The sequence below is a fragment of the Malaclemys terrapin genome, chromosome 9 (genome assembly GCF_027887155.1).
Source record: "Malaclemys terrapin pileata isolate rMalTer1 chromosome 9, rMalTer1.hap1, whole genome shotgun sequence".
Taxonomy (NCBI): domain Eukaryota; kingdom Metazoa; phylum Chordata; order Testudines; family Emydidae; genus Malaclemys; species Malaclemys terrapin.
The window spans coordinates 17,130,238-17,147,835 of record NC_071513.1 but is presented as its reverse complement, the minus strand read 5'-3'; the positions used below and the strand labels follow the sequence as shown (position 1 = coordinate 17,147,835).

The window sequence follows — 17,598 nt, the reverse complement described above, 5'->3', positions numbered from 1 at the left end:
AAAAGATATCTAATCCTACCCAAGTACTGCAACATAAAATTGGGGGATGGGAAGAGAAGCTGGAGAATAAAGTAAGCGGGGAAGTTAGGAGAATCTCAGTGATCCACTGGGAATGCAGAAATACCACCATAAAAGTTATTTTACTTTGGTCTAATATCTTAACATTATGAAAAATAGAGCAGCTGATTTACTTTTGGGACACTGTGACCTACATTAAAAATGGAATATTTCCATTCACACAGCTCTGATCCCTTGACTTAACAAAAATTAACAAAGATTAATTACGTGACTGTACTACTATTCAGCAGCCCAACAGAAACACAATCAAAGCTCCATAGCACTATGCAACTGCTTATATACACACACACACACACCTCATATGTGTAGGTCTTTGCCTAGAACAACGTTTTCTTAACATTAAGTGCTTTTCTTACTATTTAAATGTGAGTATTTGGAGATATTTAGTATTAGTTTGAGGAAGAGCACTGAAGCTGGGCATAGTCCCAGACAACCACAGAAACCCTCAACAGGCATATACTAGTCCTGGATTCATTTTTGAGCAGCAATGAGGGACCAAGAGGAGACCACAGTAATTTTCACTTTAATCAAAGCCCTACTTCTGCTTAGTTCTATGCAGGAAATATATTTACCACACTTCTATGGATGTTTCAGCTATATGATCATATACTTTAATATCCTACCTGCTTATGCGATGACTGCTCTCTTGGCCAACATACCAGGGATTGAACCTGGGACCTCCAGACCTAAAAGTATGAGCTGCCAGTTTAAGCCAAAAAGCAAAGGATGTCTCCGTAGCTTATGGCTATAACAACTCATAATCTTTGTGGATCTGCACAGAGGGAAAGCTGTAACTAACACTAACACACACACACGCCAGAAACAAGAGAAAAAGTTCTGTACACCTGTGATCCAAATGACAAACGCTAGGAAAAGGTTTAAGCCTAGCCCCTGAAAAACAACTAGGGCGTATTACACCATGATGGCTTCTGTGAAAAATTCCAATGAATAAGACATTTTCACTAAAGTCTACATTACAACCACTCCCATGATGTCTCCTCATTTCTCATATGCAGTCCAAATTATGCTTTTTTATTTGTTCTTAATAGCAGAAAAATCAATCATGTCAAAATATGGAATTCCTTCTACACAAATCCCTGTAGAAAACAGATACCTCTAAACAGAGTTCTGTATCAAATGACATCCAAAGGAATCTCATGAACACAACACAATCTCAGTGAAAGTTACTGTGGTGGCAAGTTGAAGACAGAATGTCAGGCAACTTAACTTACATTTCCTCATTTTGTGAGTTACACCAGACTCAGTTTTATTTTAAGTGATGCACTCAATACACTAATCAAATCAACAGCTGAAACCTTCAGACAACTAAGAACCTTACTCTCACCATTTTTTGTCTTCCTGTTACATTGCAATTTATGGATTTCAGGTTTACTTCTCAACTTCAACCTACCATAGGCAGCAGAAAATGAAAGAGAAAAAATCTGGCATACTAGAAATAAAATATCTGGGAAAGCGGCTATTAGAGGTTAGGTATTTCATCATTTTGAAGGGCCTCCATACAGTACCTCTGTTACCATATTAATCTGCTTTCTCTCTTAAAGAGTCATACTATTTACAGCAAGAGTGGTGCCTTCAAGTCTCATGCTGGACATGAGCAGCGGAGTTAAACAGCATCACTAATTACAAACAAGGGTCTCCACACAGTAACATCCAGGTGTTTTGTGGAAACGTTTCCAAGCTCACTTTCTGGCAGAGGGGAGAATCTCAACCTCCTGAGGCTGTCACGGCTTCAGGTAGCCCTTGTAAGGCGCTGTGGCGGCACAGTCACCTCCTCCCGCCTCTCTTCTCCGCCCCATTAGCTCGGGAGCGGCAGAAAGCGAAGCGATGTGGCGTCTAAAGGGAGCTCCAGCGCTGCCTAACAGTCAGAGCAGGTGACTGACAGGAATCGTGAGTCCTATTCCTGGCGCGGCGCTGCCTCCGTGGGCCCCGAGGCCACGCATTTCACCCCGGCTTACTCAGCGGCCACACGGCAGGGGAGTCGTGATGCTCCCCCGCCCCGGGCCTGCCGAGGCGCCGCTCGGCCCGGCGTGCGATACTCACAGTCCAGGTGCTTCTTCTTCGGCCCCATGACTTCGTGGGTCGTCGCCTTGCAGACGGCTTTGGAGATGGCTGACCCGGTGACACTGTGCTGGGCGGCCGCGATGCGGTCGGTGATCGACTGGCCCGACATCTTCCGCTCCGCCGGCCCCGCTCACCAGCCCGGGGTCCCGCCGGCCTGCCCCGCACCCACGGGGAGAGACGGGACTGACACCCGCCGGGAACCGGCCAACCAGCCCGCCCTGAGAGCGCCCGCAGCCGAGGAAGCAAGGTCCCCTGCGGCCCCTGCTGTGCGCCGGGGGCCAGCAAGCCGCTCCGGCCCCAGGGTACCGCAGCCCGCTGCCGCCTTCCCTGGGCTGCTCGCCGGCCCGGGCCGAAGGGGCCGCGCTGCTCTCCGGGGGGGAGGGGTGGGGCTCTCTCCGCCGCGCGCCCCGCTTGGTCTCCTGGGCTCCGCTCCGGCTTTTCCTTTCACATTTCCACTCCCAGTCCCAGACAAAATGGCGGCGGCTCCGCCTCGGTGGCGGAATCACGTGACCTAGCGGTTGCCCCGCCTCCCCCCGTTTCCTTCGCTCCCCCCCCCCCCCCCCCCGCCTCCGCCCGCGTTAAGGTGGAACCGGCCACCCGCCCCCGAGTGGTGCTGGGGTCCGGGGCAGAGCCTGTCCCCACCACTACCTCCAACATACACCCGAAATCCAGCTGGTCTCGGTGCTACCAGAGCCCCTCAATAAACCCCTGCCCATCGCAGCGAGCCCCACCCCAAAAGTGTATCCATCCAGCCCCCCAGGGTGCCCAGGCAGCCCCCCACCAAGAAATACCCCAAAGCCGGGCTCCCTCGGACAAGCACTGTAGCATATGGTTGTTTTAAATTAACCTTGGCCTCCCACTTGCCTTCCTCCCCATTTCCTGGCCAGAACAGCAGAAAGAGGGGGTGGGGGAATGGGAGGTGTTCCCTGCCTACTTCCTTGCCCCCAAAGCTTTTCCAGGAGAGAAAATGTGGTTGCATTTTGTTATGCACTGAGCCTGGGGGTGGCCTTTTATGGCCCCAAAAACACGCACACATTCAATAAAACAGTTAATTTGCTGGGAGACAGAGTCATAGGTGCAACATCCGCTTAAATAAGTGTCCAGGCAAGTGCTGTTGAACTAGACATGAGTCTTTGTAAAGGAATCCTGGACGGGTGTGCTACTCGTCTTGTTTTTTGGAGGACCTATTAGATTTTCAAGAGTCATGCACAATTTAAAAAAAAAAAAACATCCCCCAAGCCCCAGGAATTTGGGTCATGGAAATGGATCAAGATATGGATCATACAGCTTGAATTGTAGTTTCAGGCTGCCTCAGCACATCAGAAAGTTATGAAATGATGCCAGCCATGATGTGGCATGAAGATGTTGCAATGCAATGTTTGCTATGTTGCAATTAGCAGTCCTCTAGGGAAACTTAGAAAAGAGGGAAAGGCTCCTCCAAGAAAAAAAAATATTGTCATTTTTCTTGTCCGCTATCCTCATCTGATTCTTGCTCCTCATGAGTTAAAAAAAAGAAAGAAAAACTTGCTTGCTGCTCTTCTGTTTTTCTGCTGTGGATAAGGGAAGTATTACAAAACCCTAGTAAAAGTACAATTGTGCATGGTCAAAGTGATGGAAGACATGACCTAATAGGTCTTTGCATCTCTAGTTTCTGTGGCCAAGATCTCTCAGCTAGATCTGTGCAACACCGTTGGCTTCAGTGGAATTGCTCTGATACAAAAGGAGAAACTTTGGCCTGAACAGCTGGCTCCCTTGCTAGTCTCTTCCCGGTGATCCCATTAGGAGTCTCTGTATGATCAAATATACGAAGAGTTTCATGAGTAATTCCTTCACGGAGGGCATAAATTGATTCATGGAGATGGAAAACCTTGCTTTAATCACAGTGGAAGCTATCTGACATTGGTTTGACTATGAGGATGTGTCCTGTTTCTTTAAAATTGTAACTGGGAGCCAAACAGGATGGGAACGGGGGATAGATCTAGTCAGAAGGGAGGAAAAGGGATAGCTTACGACATATGTACATTCAGTTCTTTGCTGAGACAGTCAACAAGGAAAGTGGTGACTGTCAAATGTGATGGTGGTCTTTTGTGATATGGACACCTGTCCATTAGAGGCTGGACTGTGTCCAACGACTCATTTCAGATGTGCTGTCAAACAATCATCAATCAAATGGTGATGATATCTGGCCACTGGATTTAAACAGTCTAGAAATGATAGACTGTGTAACTCATTAGCAATTCCCTTGATTCCCATCCATTCCTGCTGTCTTTATGCCAGCTGATCAGCTGGCTAAAATAGTGCAGAGGGTTGAGTGGAACTGTAAAAGTGAGTCAAGGCCTTCTCCTACTTGGAATAATTTTATAGCTGAAATTCACTCGTCTGGTTTGTGGGTTTTGGATTGATTCCCATAGGTCAGTTAGTTGTGATTTTGAAAGACTGTCTTAGACACTCCCCCTGTCTATATTCATAAAAAATGGCAGCTCTTGAAATAAGACAAGGGAGAAGAAGCAGCTCTTTGAAGAAAATCTCTTATTGAGTTTCTGCTCCTCCTACTCCAAAGACAGTCCGTCACAAAACTCCCATTGACTTCAACATAATTGAAAGCCCTTATTGTATTAAGTTTATGTATCATTTGTGAGCTGGGATTGTCTGTAACTTCTCTAGGGGGAAGATGTGACAGATGTGAGACTTGGGAGTTCAAAAGACTATATTGAAAATATGCCAGACAAGTATGGACTTTTGGGACAATAAGTATTAAGTTGATTTCCTGGGTATCCCTAGGGAGAGGTTAATCAAATCCCCCACTCTAGTTATGCAAAAACACAGCCTTTTGAAGCTATGTCCTGAGGAGAGGGTGATTGTCTGTTGATTACCTGCTACACAGCCCAAGATCAGAGGCCCAAAAAATTGGCTGATCGATCCAGAACTGAGACTGGGCCAAAGACAGATATGTACTTGTAACCATCGGGTAAACCCACTTGTGGGTTTGGAAGGACTGAAACCGACCAAAGCTCTAGGCTAGAGTTAAGTTAACCTTTGATAAGCATTTGAGCATGTGTATAGGTTCTTTTATTGCTTTCATGTGTTTTCTCTATCTTGCTTTTACCTTAAGACTAAATGTGCTTGCTTAGAAGGAACTGTGTGATAACTTATAACCGAGGGCAATACTGTGCTCATAGCCTTTGGAGAGAAACCGCAATGCAGCCTTGTAGGCAGTCAGGCTTGCTGGGGATATCACAGGGAAAACCAGGGAGCTATGTGGCCTTAATATGCCTGGTCAGAAGGGATAAAGATGTGGGTCTCTGCCCAGGAAAGGTGACGGCTGGGAGCCAGTAATAAAAGTGGGTGCTCTTGGCGGACCATAGTGTGTGGGGGAAATACAAGTACAGTTACCCTGAAACTGTGACAATGACATTATAGTTATTTATCCTGTACTAACATTTCCAAACTCTGGCATTCCGCTGAGTCACATGGTGACTAGGTGTCATTGTCACACCAGGAAGAGTTATTTGATTTTCAATAGCGCCTTGAAGCTCCAGTCAGTCTTGGGGCTCTATTATATTAGACGCTTCGAATACCTGGTAAGAGAGTTTACATTACCCTGTCCTGAAGTTTACATTAGAAATAAGGCTCATCAGAATGACTATTTTGAAAACACTTATGTATTTGTTTATAAAATAATCCATATATAGCACATTGTCAAAGAAGCATGACAGTGCAGCAGAGATATTAGCAGTACTGTGATCCAACAAAAGGTGTGTGGAGAAAGTGTTCCAACTCTTCTCCAAGGAAAAAAATACAACTCCTGACACAGGTGAAAGATTCATGTAACCCAAGGGCATAAATGCACTAAAACATGATCACTGCTGTTAGTAATGACAAACACTTCCTGCAGTTAACAAAAAAAAAAAATTAAGAAATCTTCATTAGTCCCTCTGGCAACTGGCAATCTCAAGCTGCCTGAGTTTTGCCTTGAAACTTGTAGTGCTTAGAAAAAGCTTGAATCATCAAGGCCTGACATCAAAACTTCACCAAAAGAGAAGCTGAAGAGATTAAACAAACATTCTAAATATTTCTAACTCTTAGTAAGATAATACTTGCATCATCTTGTTCTGTGTGCTTGTGTAACTCTTGTTCCACTTCCACCACTGAATTATGCTGGTGCATTGAAAGGAAAGACTCCTTGGTATGTTACACTACCCTAGGTGCATTTTCTTTTATCCCCTTGTATTTCTTAGCTTCTGCATTTATTTGTTCAGCATATTTTGTGTGTGTGTGTTGTGTTTTTTTTTTAAAGGACACATGTTTTAAATTATGCTAATGAATTATTGCATGAGTATTAAATCACACTACTGCTTTATAAAGGAAAGGGTGGCAACTTTTAAAAAAAATCATGTAAGGGAAACAAACCAAATTCAGCTCTGAACATGTTTGGCATATTCCACTGTGCACATAAGTTCTTTTCTACTTTACCACAGATCCTGGGATCAATGGAACCTTTGAGCATGAAAAGGAATGGAGGACCTGGCCTTGATGAGCAAGTGAGAGCATAAATAGAAAGGGTGTGATGACAAGAGCGTGACTTGATCTGTAATCCATTGATCCCAAGATGCATTTCTACATCTGTGACATAATTCAGACATTTTTGCTAGTAAACTGGAGATATTTGAATGGGTGAAATTCTATATCTGTGGGATCACATACGGAAAAAGGTGAACAAAGTTACAAGATACCACAAGGGCAGAGTGTGACATGGTGAACTCATCACAATTAAGGACATTCGAACTAACTGTAATGAAGGGAAATGTTTGCCAGCCTTCAGTGCAGTATGATAAAGAAGAATTCTTTTAAAAGTGTGTGTTGTGGGCAGATGGGCACATCATGCTACCATGGGAAAGAATTTTAGTTAAGTGCAGATTTCTGTGAAGTCTGAGGGAAATCATGCCAAAGCACGCACACACATAAAACCTACCTTCAGTCAAAAACTTGATGTCAGTCCCTCACAATCCTCATGGTTGAAAAGAATTCTTCAGAGGAAAACTAGTTGTTGCTGAGCTTGTAGCCCTTATAAAAGCATTGCAATACTCTAGTAATGGCCTAAAATACTGAGAGTGAAATACAAAGTCTGTGTACTACTAAGCCTCACCAGACCCTACTGAGATGGGACGAAACCTTTTATCCAACTTCCCTGAACATTGGTAGTTCAAATCCCAATCACCCATGTTTCAGGGGTTATGTTTGCAACCAAACACAAAACATGGTGTCTTTGGCTCTATTTAGTTTTAAAGAACTTAAACTATCTAAAATGTCTGTGGTACTGCCAATGCATTACAGTATGTGGGTAGTACTTGGTAGGCCACATATTATCTCTCTCTGTATCTGTCCCATGAGGACAAATCATACTTCACATGCTCCTTATTTAGGCAAAACTCTCATTGACAAACAATGGAAGTTTTGCCTTGGTGTGGATCTCAGGAGTTGTCCATAGTTTTGCAGTTGGGAATTTTCAGTATCACAGAATTCTATGGATGCAGCCATTGCAAGTATTATTACTGAAATCTGTAAAGCAATTTGCTGACATTTTGAAGAAACAAATTAAAAAAAATGTAGTTAAGCCATGCTTGCAAATATCGTAGAAGAAAGAAGGGAGCCTGTTCTTAGATCTCCAGCTATGGAAGCTGTTTTATAATTCTTTGCTTCAAATTGAACTTGTTTCTTGAGGATTTTTTAGTGCCATAACACACACTAGATAGAATTTCAGTATACTTTCTAAAATGCATCTAGGTGAGGTAAGGTATTTTAAAGACTTTACCAGGAAGGTCACCAAAAGATGTGATTGCATACAGTTTATAAGAACATGACACAGCAAAAGTAAATGGATTAATTTTCTATCAGGGCTGTGTTTTTGAGATGAACAAAGCCATAGTTAGTTTGGTATCTAACCCAAATTAAAAGACTTTTGAACTCTACTACTCCAGAAAGTATGTCTCAGATTTTAAAGATTCAGCAAGCATGCTAACAGAATTCTCAGATGCCATACACCACACTAGTTCCCTGTAATTTTAAAACTGTAGATTTTGCATTCCCAAACCTGGGTGTCTAAAATCAGGGTCTTATATCCATATATAGTTATTTAAATAAAAGTAGCCTACGCCTTTTAAATAGGTGTTGAGTGGTTTAAGCTTTAACTCAGGAATAGCAGTTGTTGCTTGCCTCTCTAGTTTCCCATGTACATTTACACACAATTTGTAAAGTAATATTTTTGTTGGTAGATGCAGTTTCTACATTAACAGAGTCATTGGTATCATCATTCGCTCTTGGGACTAAGAGGGACCAGACATCAATCCAGGCTCTCCACATCTTTCTGAACAAGTCTCTCATATTTCAAACTTATAAGTAAACAGCCAGGCAAGGCGTGTTAGTTTACCTTTGTTTTCTCAACTTGTAAATGTACCTTTTACTAGGGTGTTTACCTCTGTTTGCTGTACTTTGAACCTAAGGCTAGAGGGGGGTCCTCTGGGCTCTTTAAGTTTGATTACCCTGTAAAGTTATTTTCCATCCTGATTTTACAGAGATGATTTTTACCTTTTCTTTAATTAAAAACCTTCTTTTTAAGAACCTGATTGATTTTCCTTGTTTTTAGACCCAAGGGGGTTGGATCTTGATCCACCAGGAGTTGGTGGAAGGGGGGAGGGGGAATGGTTAATTTCTCCTTGTTTTAAGATCCAAGGGGTTTGGATCTGTATTCACCAGGGAATTGGTGCATCCGAAGAAGTGGGCAGTAGCCCACGAAAGCTTATGCTCTAATAAATTTGTTAGTCTCTAAGGTGCCACAAGTACTCCTGTTCTTTTTATTGGTATCATCATCAGCTCAGTAACAAAGGATAGCAACTATCTTAGGAATTACACTCAAGTCTCCATTGCAGCTCTTTTTCCATTTACAAAACAAAACAGAAACCAACCAATACATGTCTTAATTATTTCTCCATTTTCTTCACCCAGGTACAGTATGTTTCCCACTGCAGGGGGGCATTCTGTGTGTACATCTACACAGTAAAGGAAGGGGGTGATTGTAGCATGGCGGCCTGTATTCTAACTAGCATGGATAAAAAGAAGAGCCTGTAATTGCTAGTGTTACTTAAGGAGGGAGAAAACATCTATTTAAAGGGAGACTGATTTAGCCCTCAATTGCTGATTAGCAGATCAGCACTGTCTCTATGAAAACAGAGAGGAACAACTCACAAAACTGCTAACACAACAACAACAAAAAGGAATCTCTTATTAAAATCAGCTTGGAGTGATCCTAGGAGTTACAAACCATCAAGCCTTATTTCACTACCAAATAAATTGGTTAAAACAATAATTGGTTGGAAATATAAAGCTTGTATGAACATGATAGGATAGCAACAAACCAACATGGTCTCTGTAAAGGGAAATGTTGTCTCTCTCAATAGACAGAATTCTTTGAGCATGTTGGGAAAATAGCAGCTAACAGAGCCGAAATGGTTGATATAATTCATTTGGATTTTCAAAAAGAAATGATTAGGTCCTTCACATGAGGCTTTTAGGGACATTTTTATATACTCACTCATTTTTATATACACTCTTTACAGAGTCACTCAACTTAACTACCACTTTGAGATGGGGATGGTCTCACCACACAGAGTACATCCTTAATCAGGACCAGATAGCTTCCACCAGCATACCCTTCTTGTGCTCTTTTATCCAGTCTCCTGGTTAATGAGCTCATTAGCTACCCACCCCAATCTGATCTGGTGATCAGGAAATCCTCTCCTTATTGAGGCTCTCCTATGGAGCCAAATTGGCTAAAAAGTGACCAGCGTGCTGGTTCACTTACTGATTCCCAGCACTCCATCACAGACAGTCAGAGATAGTTGATATTTATTTACATTTGTTATAAAAAATATGCAATATGTTACAAACAGATGCATTTAATGTGTCCCTCTGCCCCACCCTTCTTATGTTCCTTGTTTTATTTGATTATGTAAACTCTTTGGGGCAAGGTCTGTGTCTTCCTGTGCATTCAGCCAGTACCTAGCACATTGTGGATACCACAATAAAAATAATAAAAACGGTGATGGCAGTGAACCACTTAGTAACAGTAAATACAATGTAACTCCAGATTTCCCAGTGTAAAGCAAGAGCAATTTGATTCATTCTCTGTGTGATAACACACTCTCTCTTTTTCTTAGGAAGGAAACCCAATGTGATTATTCTTACAGTAAAAATAATCCAAACTGTCACTTGTTGTGCCTTGTTTTTTTACTTAGAGTGAGCATTGGCTTTTGATTCTGAGCATCCAATGTGTGTAATTCCATGGTACTGATTGATAAAAGAATAATTCCTCTTCTTTTATTAAATGAAAAGACTGCTGCCCCAGATGCAGCTTTTGTCAGATTAATGCAGGTGTGCATTTTCCGCATTGGAGTCAAGGGGACAGACAGACAGACGGGCTCTTCCCCTTTGATGCTACTTGTAGACCGATTAGGGTTCTGTTCCACACACTCATCTTGGATCCATTTACGAATGAGAAAACATACTCTCCTATATACTGAATAGAAACTATGTTTTATGTAATGTAGAGTTAGCCTATAATGTGTATTGACGGTATCGGCTCTCTTTGTATTATTCACAGAACACTGAACATGCAGCTGGATAGGATGTGGATTGGTTAGTGAAAGATGCTTCAACTGGCATTTTGTTCCAACACCTCCCGCCTCGTAGGGATAAGTTGTAATACTCCTGACCTCATTTCATCAAGAGTAGTACAAGTCACCATTCACAGGTTCCCTCTTGAACTAGTGCATCTTTCACACTGTACTGGATATTTATTGCAATGGGAAAAGTAGCAGCATGTTAGCATGAGGAGGTAAACAATTGAATAGTACATTTAATAAAAAAATCACAACTACTAACTGTAAAATATTAAGAATGAGTGAATCTTGAATGGAAGTCAGTGCCTCTTCCTGAGTCTGCAGCTGAACTCGGATTAAAATGGATGCCACTGTCATATCTTCTAGGTCAGCGTTTCTCAAATGCGGCCACCATGGCAGCATGCGGCCCCCAGGGACTTTTCTTGCAGCCACGGCCTCCTGGGCTGGGGGTGGGGGGCAAAGTAGAATCATAGAATCACAGGACTGGAAGGGACCTTGAGAGGTCATCTAGTCCAGTCCCCTGCACTCAAGGCAGGACTAAGTATTATCTAGACCATCCCTCACAGGTTTGTCCAACCTGCTCTTAAAAATCCTCAATGATGGAGATTCCACAACCTCCCTAGGCAATTTATTCCAGTGCTTAACCACTTTGACAGTTAGGAAGTTTTTCCTAATGTCCAACCTAAACCGCCCTTGCTGCAATTTAAGCCCATTGCTTCTTGTCCTATCCTGAGAGGTTAAGAAGAACATTTTTTCTCCCTCCTCCTTGTAACAACCTTTTATATACTTGAAAACTGTTATCATGTCCCCTCTCAGTCTTCTCTTCTCCAGACTAAACAAACCCACTTTTTTCAATCTTCCCTCATAGCTCATGTTTTCTAGACCTTTAATGATTTTTGTTGCTCTTCTCTGGACTTTCTCCAATTTGTCCACATCCTTCCTGAAATGTGGCGCCCAGAACTGGACACAATACTGCAGTTGAGGCCTAATTAGTGCAGAGTAGAGCAGAAGAATTACTTCTCGTGTCTTGCTTACAATACTCCTGCTAGTACATCCCAGAATTATGTTTGCTTTTTTTGCAACAGAGTTACACTGTTGACTCATATTTAGCTTGTGATCCACTATGATCTCCATATCCCTTTCTGCAGTACTCCTTCCTAAGCAGTCATTTCCCATTTTGTACGTATGCAACTGATCGTTCCTTCTTAAGTGGAGTACTTTGCATTTGTCTTTATTGAATTTCATCCTATTTACTTCAGACCATTTCTCCAGTGGTCCAGATCATTTTGAATTTTCATCCTATCCTCCAAAGCACTTGCAACCCCTCCCAGTTTGGTATCGTCCACAGACTTTATAAGTGTACTCTCTATGCCATTATCTAAATAATTTATGAGGATATTGAACAGAACCAGACTCAGAACTCATCCCTGCAGGACCCCACTCGTTATGCCCTTCCAGCATGACTGTGAACCACTGATAACTACTCTCTGGGAATGATTTTCCAACCAGTTATGCACCCATCTTATAGTAGCTCCATCTAGGTTGTATTTCCCTAGTTTGTTTATGAGAAGGTCATGCGAGACAGTATCAAAAGCCTTACTAAAGTCAAGATATACCACATCTGCCACGTCCCCCCATCTACAAGGCTTGTTACCTTGTCAAAGAAAGCTATCAGGTTAGTTTGACACAAATTGTTTTTGAAAAATCCATGCTGACTGTTATTTATCACCTTATTATCTTTTAAATGTTTGCAAATTGATTGCTTAATTATTTGCTCCATTATCTTTCTGGGTACAGAAGTTAAGCTGACTGGTCTGTAATTCCCTGGGGGGGTTGTCCTTATTTCCCTTTTTATAGATGGGCACTATATTTGCCCTTTTCCGGTCTTCTGGAATGTCTCCCATCTTCCATGACTTTTCAAAGATAATTGCTAATGGCTCAGATATCTCCTCAGTCAGCTCCTTGAGTATTCTAGGATGCATTTAATCAGGCTCTGGTGATATGAAGACATCTAACTTGTCTAAGTAATTTTTGACTTGTTCTTTCCCTATTTTAGACTCTGATCCTACCTCATTTTCACTAGCATTCAGTATGTTAGATGTCCAATTGCCACCAACCTTCTTGGTGAAAACTGAAACAAAGAAGTCATTAAGCACCTCTGCCACTCCCCTGCCCTCTTGCTCCTGGATGCCCTGCCTTGGTGTTGGTTGCTGGGGCTGTCAGCAGGTGCTGGGCCCTGCCACTCTCTGGAGACACCTGGGGCACAATGCTGGAGGAGTAGGCACCCAGTGGGTTCTCCATTTACCCAGGGGCGGTGGGGCTCAGGCTTTAGGGTTCAGCCCTAGGGTGGCAGGCTCTAGCTGTGGGGCTTGAGGCTCCAGTCCCCGGTTCCTGGCTGCACAGCAGCAGGCCTCAGACTCCAGTGGTGGGGCTTCAGGCTCTAGCCACCGGCTGCCTCCCTTGGCCCCCCAATCCAGGGCTTAATTTGTCCCCAGGCTTGGCGGGACTGAGTAAGTCTGCTATGAAAAGTGATACTTGTATGTTTGTTAATATCACTTTTCACAACAGATTTACTAGCTAGCAAGAAATAAATTACAATGATTTGGACATGTCTATGTGCATACTTATTTGTTTTCCCTAAATCTAATTAAGTATTTTAGGAAAAAGTGTGAGAGCGGCCACCAGCAAGAGTTGGTGGCCACACTCTGAGGCCACCAAAAATTTGTCCTGAGAACCACTATTATAAGTCCAGTCCTTTGATATTTCTCTGCAATTTACTCAGAACTGATGGATTCTTGGGGATAGAACATAAGGAACAATCCTGAACTGACAGGGTGGATTGACAGTGTGACAGGTTTTTTCCATCTGTAGGATTCTGTGAGACTATTAGAAGTCTGACAGGAATGAAAGTTGCAGGTTGTGGAAGAAAGAGTACCCAGCTTTCCTAACTTGATGGAGTAGTGGCTGATCGTTCCTCTGCTTAAACTAAGATGTGAAGAAACAGAAAACAAAGAAGACAATGTTAGAGACTGAGGCTGGGGAGCTACGAAGCATTACTGGCCAGTAGGCACAGGATATTCTCTTATCCTGGAGTGCCATGAATCAGCCTCCCCTCTTCATTTAGAGTCTCCCTGCTGCTGAATTGGAGTGGGCAAAGCACTCATTTCTATGCGGATGGTTTCTACAGATTGTGTGGGGGAATGGGAGGGGTGGGGAGCTGCAGGCGAACCACTGCAGTGGAGGAGAATAGGCCAGCCATCTGCACCTGAAGATATCAGAGAGATGAAGCCAACTGACTTCTCTGGAATATGTGCGCTGGGGAGGCTGCCCCTCACAGAAGATAATAGTGGCCTTAGTACTTTCTGGGGCAGAAGAGGATATTCCCATGCTCATAGTTTTATCTGTCTTTGAGTTTTAGGAGTTAGAGCCCAAAAGTAAAAGCAAGAAGTAGGGGTTACAAATCCCCATGCATCCAAAATGAATAAAATATTCACGTGAACCCCTGTGAAAAGAAGCTGCTGAACTTCCCACAACTCTAAAAGGCACAAAGGAGAGACATAGGCTGGACAAATGAACTCAACATAGAAAATGATATAGAGAAGAATCAGAAAGAATATAGATAAGAGTCAAAATAAGGAAAATGAACTTAAAGTACAGCAGCTGACAGACATATACATACACTGTGTGACACAGATCACAGACATTCCACCTTAAAAGCCTTTGGGTGTTAGCTGATCAATGTTATACAGATGCTACTCAGCAAAACCTCCAAAACGTTAAGGGATGATCCAGAGTACAGTACATTGCACTATAGCTGAGTAGAGTGAGATATTGCTCAGTGTGTTATCTATCCAGGACAAAGTCCTAGAAACATTCTGGTGAACTAAGAGAGAGATTTGCACTAGTGTGACCTGAATATCCAGATAGTCAAATACACATGCTTTCTCTTGTTTAGAATTCAAATGGCTGTGTTTTAGTTGCCAGCTCACACAGGCCAGTTGGTGAGATATAAAAGTATAAATGGTACCATTGCTTGAGTCAAACAGGAAATGACAGCCACTGTTACTAGAGAATTACCTATGCAAACAGCACAAGTGTAAGAATGAAGTATGGCCAGTGTACTGATCAAGAAAAGGTAATTAGATTTATTATAATCGACACCGCTTGCCATGATGTCAACTAACTTTTGTTTTGATATTCCAAGTGTGAAATAGAAGCAGCTAAAAGTTAATGCAAAATTTCATTTTGGAGAATTGGGCAGAGAGTAGGCCAAATTCTCTCACATATACACCTGCAACACCACGGACTTCAGTGGGTTTGTAGTTATGCAGCTGAAAGCAGAATGTTAGCCTAGGAATTTAGGATGGTTAAAATCCAACACCAAGGACCAGGTTCAGGGCTCAATCTTACGAAGTGCTGATCAGTTTGGTCTCAATCCAGCAAAGCACTTAAACGCATGTTTTTCCGATAGCAAACAAAGTTAAAAAAAGGGATGCTTCATTTCCCCCCATGCTATCACCACATTCTTTAGTTCATCAGGACAGCTATGGTCACAATTAAAGAGATTCCATCAACTTGAAAAGAAAATTAACTAAGAAGCCCTAGGAAAGTATATCAAGGCCCATCTTATTTGCCTTGATAAAATAAAGGCTGAGAGATGTTCACTTTCAGTTAACCTATGAACCGTGGGCCTGACTGATCATGGCAATAGTTTTTAAGCATTATTGCCATTAAAAGACAATGCAGAGTTTGGTATGACATGATACATTCATAAGATCTTCGCTGTCTCTTATTGATAAACACCATCAATTTGTTAACAAGAGGTAATGATGTTCTTTCAATAAAAGCTTTTTCTTTTTTCCTCTAAATGAGCTGATATCAGTGAGGCCAAGAGGTACCTGCATAGAAGGGAGTCTAGGTTCTGAGGCCCAGATCCTCAAAGGTATTTAGGGGCATAACTTCCTTGATTTCAATGGGAGTTAGGCGTCTAAGCACCTTGGAGGATCTGGGCCTAAGTCTTCTGATAGATCACAGGGTACCAAGATGCTTGTCAAGTCGTTGGGCCAAAGTAAGATGTGCTGTTTAAATTAGTGTAAGTGGATTCGCTTAAACTCAGACTCCCATATGCATAGGTGTCGACTCTGTGGGAGCTCTGGTCTGGAGCACCCACAAGAAAAATGTGGTGGGTGCTGAAAACTCACTGGCAACCCCCCTATCAGCTCCCCTCTTCCCCCCAGTGCCTCTTGCCTGCTGGTGGGCCCTGCCAATTAGTGCTTCTCCCTTTCTCCCCACGCCTCCCACCCGCCGTGATCAGCTGTTTCGTGCCATGCAGGAGGCTCTGGTCGGGGGAGGAGTGAGGGTGCGGCATGCTTGAGGGAGGGGGTGGAATGGGGCCGGAAGAGGCGGGGTGGGGCAGGGACTTGGGGGAAGGGATGGGGTGGGGGCAAGGCCTGGAGCAGAGCCGGGGTCAAGCACCCCAGGCACGTTGGAAAGTCGGCGCCTGTGCCCATATGCTCAGTTAATATAGAACTGCTTCCATTTAGTGTAGATCCTATAAGCTATTTACAACCACCTACCAATATGTAAATGAGCATAAGGAAGAGTAAGAGGCTGTAATTGACATGCCAAGTTGCTGAAAGAAGCATTTTACAGAGAGCTAGGAGTGTCTTTACCTTGCACAGTCTTACACCTTGTTAGTTGCTTTTCTTGACACATTCTTCTTTTTGGGACGTCTACAACAATTTTAACTTGATTAGACTCACCTTTGAACTTGGGCCTTTGTACTTTTGTGTATTGCACACACAGGAAGTAAGCATCACATCAGGAAGTGGTCAAACTATTATTTTACAATTGAGTTGCTTAACATGTAACTAGAACAGAAGCCTACTGAACATGTTGCTGATCTGGCTTGTGATATGCAGCATTGTTTAGTCTGTCTAGAAAACTTTGCTTGAAAAATGTTGACACAAAAGTATTCCGCCTAGCTGAAGACCAAACAACATAGTTAGCAAGGAACTACTATATTTTTGCATTAACTCCCCAGTGAGAGTACTTTATCCTGATCCTCTTTGCTTGTTTTTGTAGACATTTTTTCACCTGGGGTGAGGAGCTCCGAAAGGACGTTGGTGCATACATAGTAAAAGAGGCACTTTTGAAAGCACATAGGTGCCTAATTCCCATTGAAATCAATGAGAGTTGGTGCCTAGATACCTTTGAAAATCCCAATAGGCACTATCTCTGTCCACAGACCCCTAAATCCCTTTAAAAATCTGGCCATTAGGAGCCTAAGTCTCTTTGACTTTCAGTGAGACTTAGGGTCCTCAGTGCTCAGGTCATTTCTGAAAATAGTTTACTGTATTTTTAGACTCCAAGATTTTAAGGGGAGGGATTATCCCTTTCTATGTGTCCATAAAGCACCTAGCATATTTTGGGTGCTACTGTAGTATAAATAAACAAATATTGCTCCTAATTAAATCAATTCCCCTCAAGGCAGAGCCAGAGAAAAGAGCTAGGCCTTTCACCAGGCCATAAAGGCCAATTAGACCATAAGGAATGTTCCTTTTAGTTTCTAAACTTTTCTCTGCCCAGGGGATTCCTGGCTTTTGCAGGTGTGATGTGAATGGTATAGTACGTGCAACTATTCTTCTGTTTATCCTTCCTCTTTTCTTTAAAGTACTGCATGGTTCTGTCTTTCTAACCCTCTCCCAGTGTAGAGAGGAATGGATTTTTCTTCCCACCTGTTCCCTAGGGGCTATCTGGATGA

General features: G+C 42.8%; 1 protein-coding gene and 1 long non-coding RNA gene across 8 annotated transcripts in view; one reads left to right on the top strand and one right to left on the bottom strand.

Moving 5' to 3' along the window:
* LOC128843219 (phosphatidylinositol-binding clathrin assembly protein-like) overlaps positions 1–2,647 on the bottom strand; it is a 58,233-nt gene extending 55,586 nt beyond the window's left edge. For 2 of the 4 annotated variants that reach the window (XM_054039859.1, XM_054039861.1), the window contains exon 1: positions 2,140–2,647. In XM_054039859.1, the coding sequence (XP_053895834.1) occupies positions 2,140–2,269 (130 nt within the window). In that variant the 5' untranslated portion in view covers positions 2,270–2,647. The remainder of the gene's footprint in view (positions 1–2,139) is intronic. The other 2 variants (XM_054039860.1, XM_054039862.1) reach the window with 1 other exon arrangement.
* Positions 480–8,778, top strand: LOC128843220 (uncharacterized). Of its 4 annotated transcripts, none has more exons than XR_008446202.1 (2): positions 480–1,970; positions 6,639–8,778. It is a non-coding gene; the product is annotated as an uncharacterized LOC128843220 (long non-coding RNA). The 4 variants fall into 4 exon arrangements; XR_008446205.1 differs by having other exon boundaries at positions 480–1,986; XR_008446204.1 differs by lacking the exon at positions 480–1,970 and adding an exon at positions 1,997–2,146.
* Positions 8,779–17,598: the final 8,820 nt, after the last annotated feature.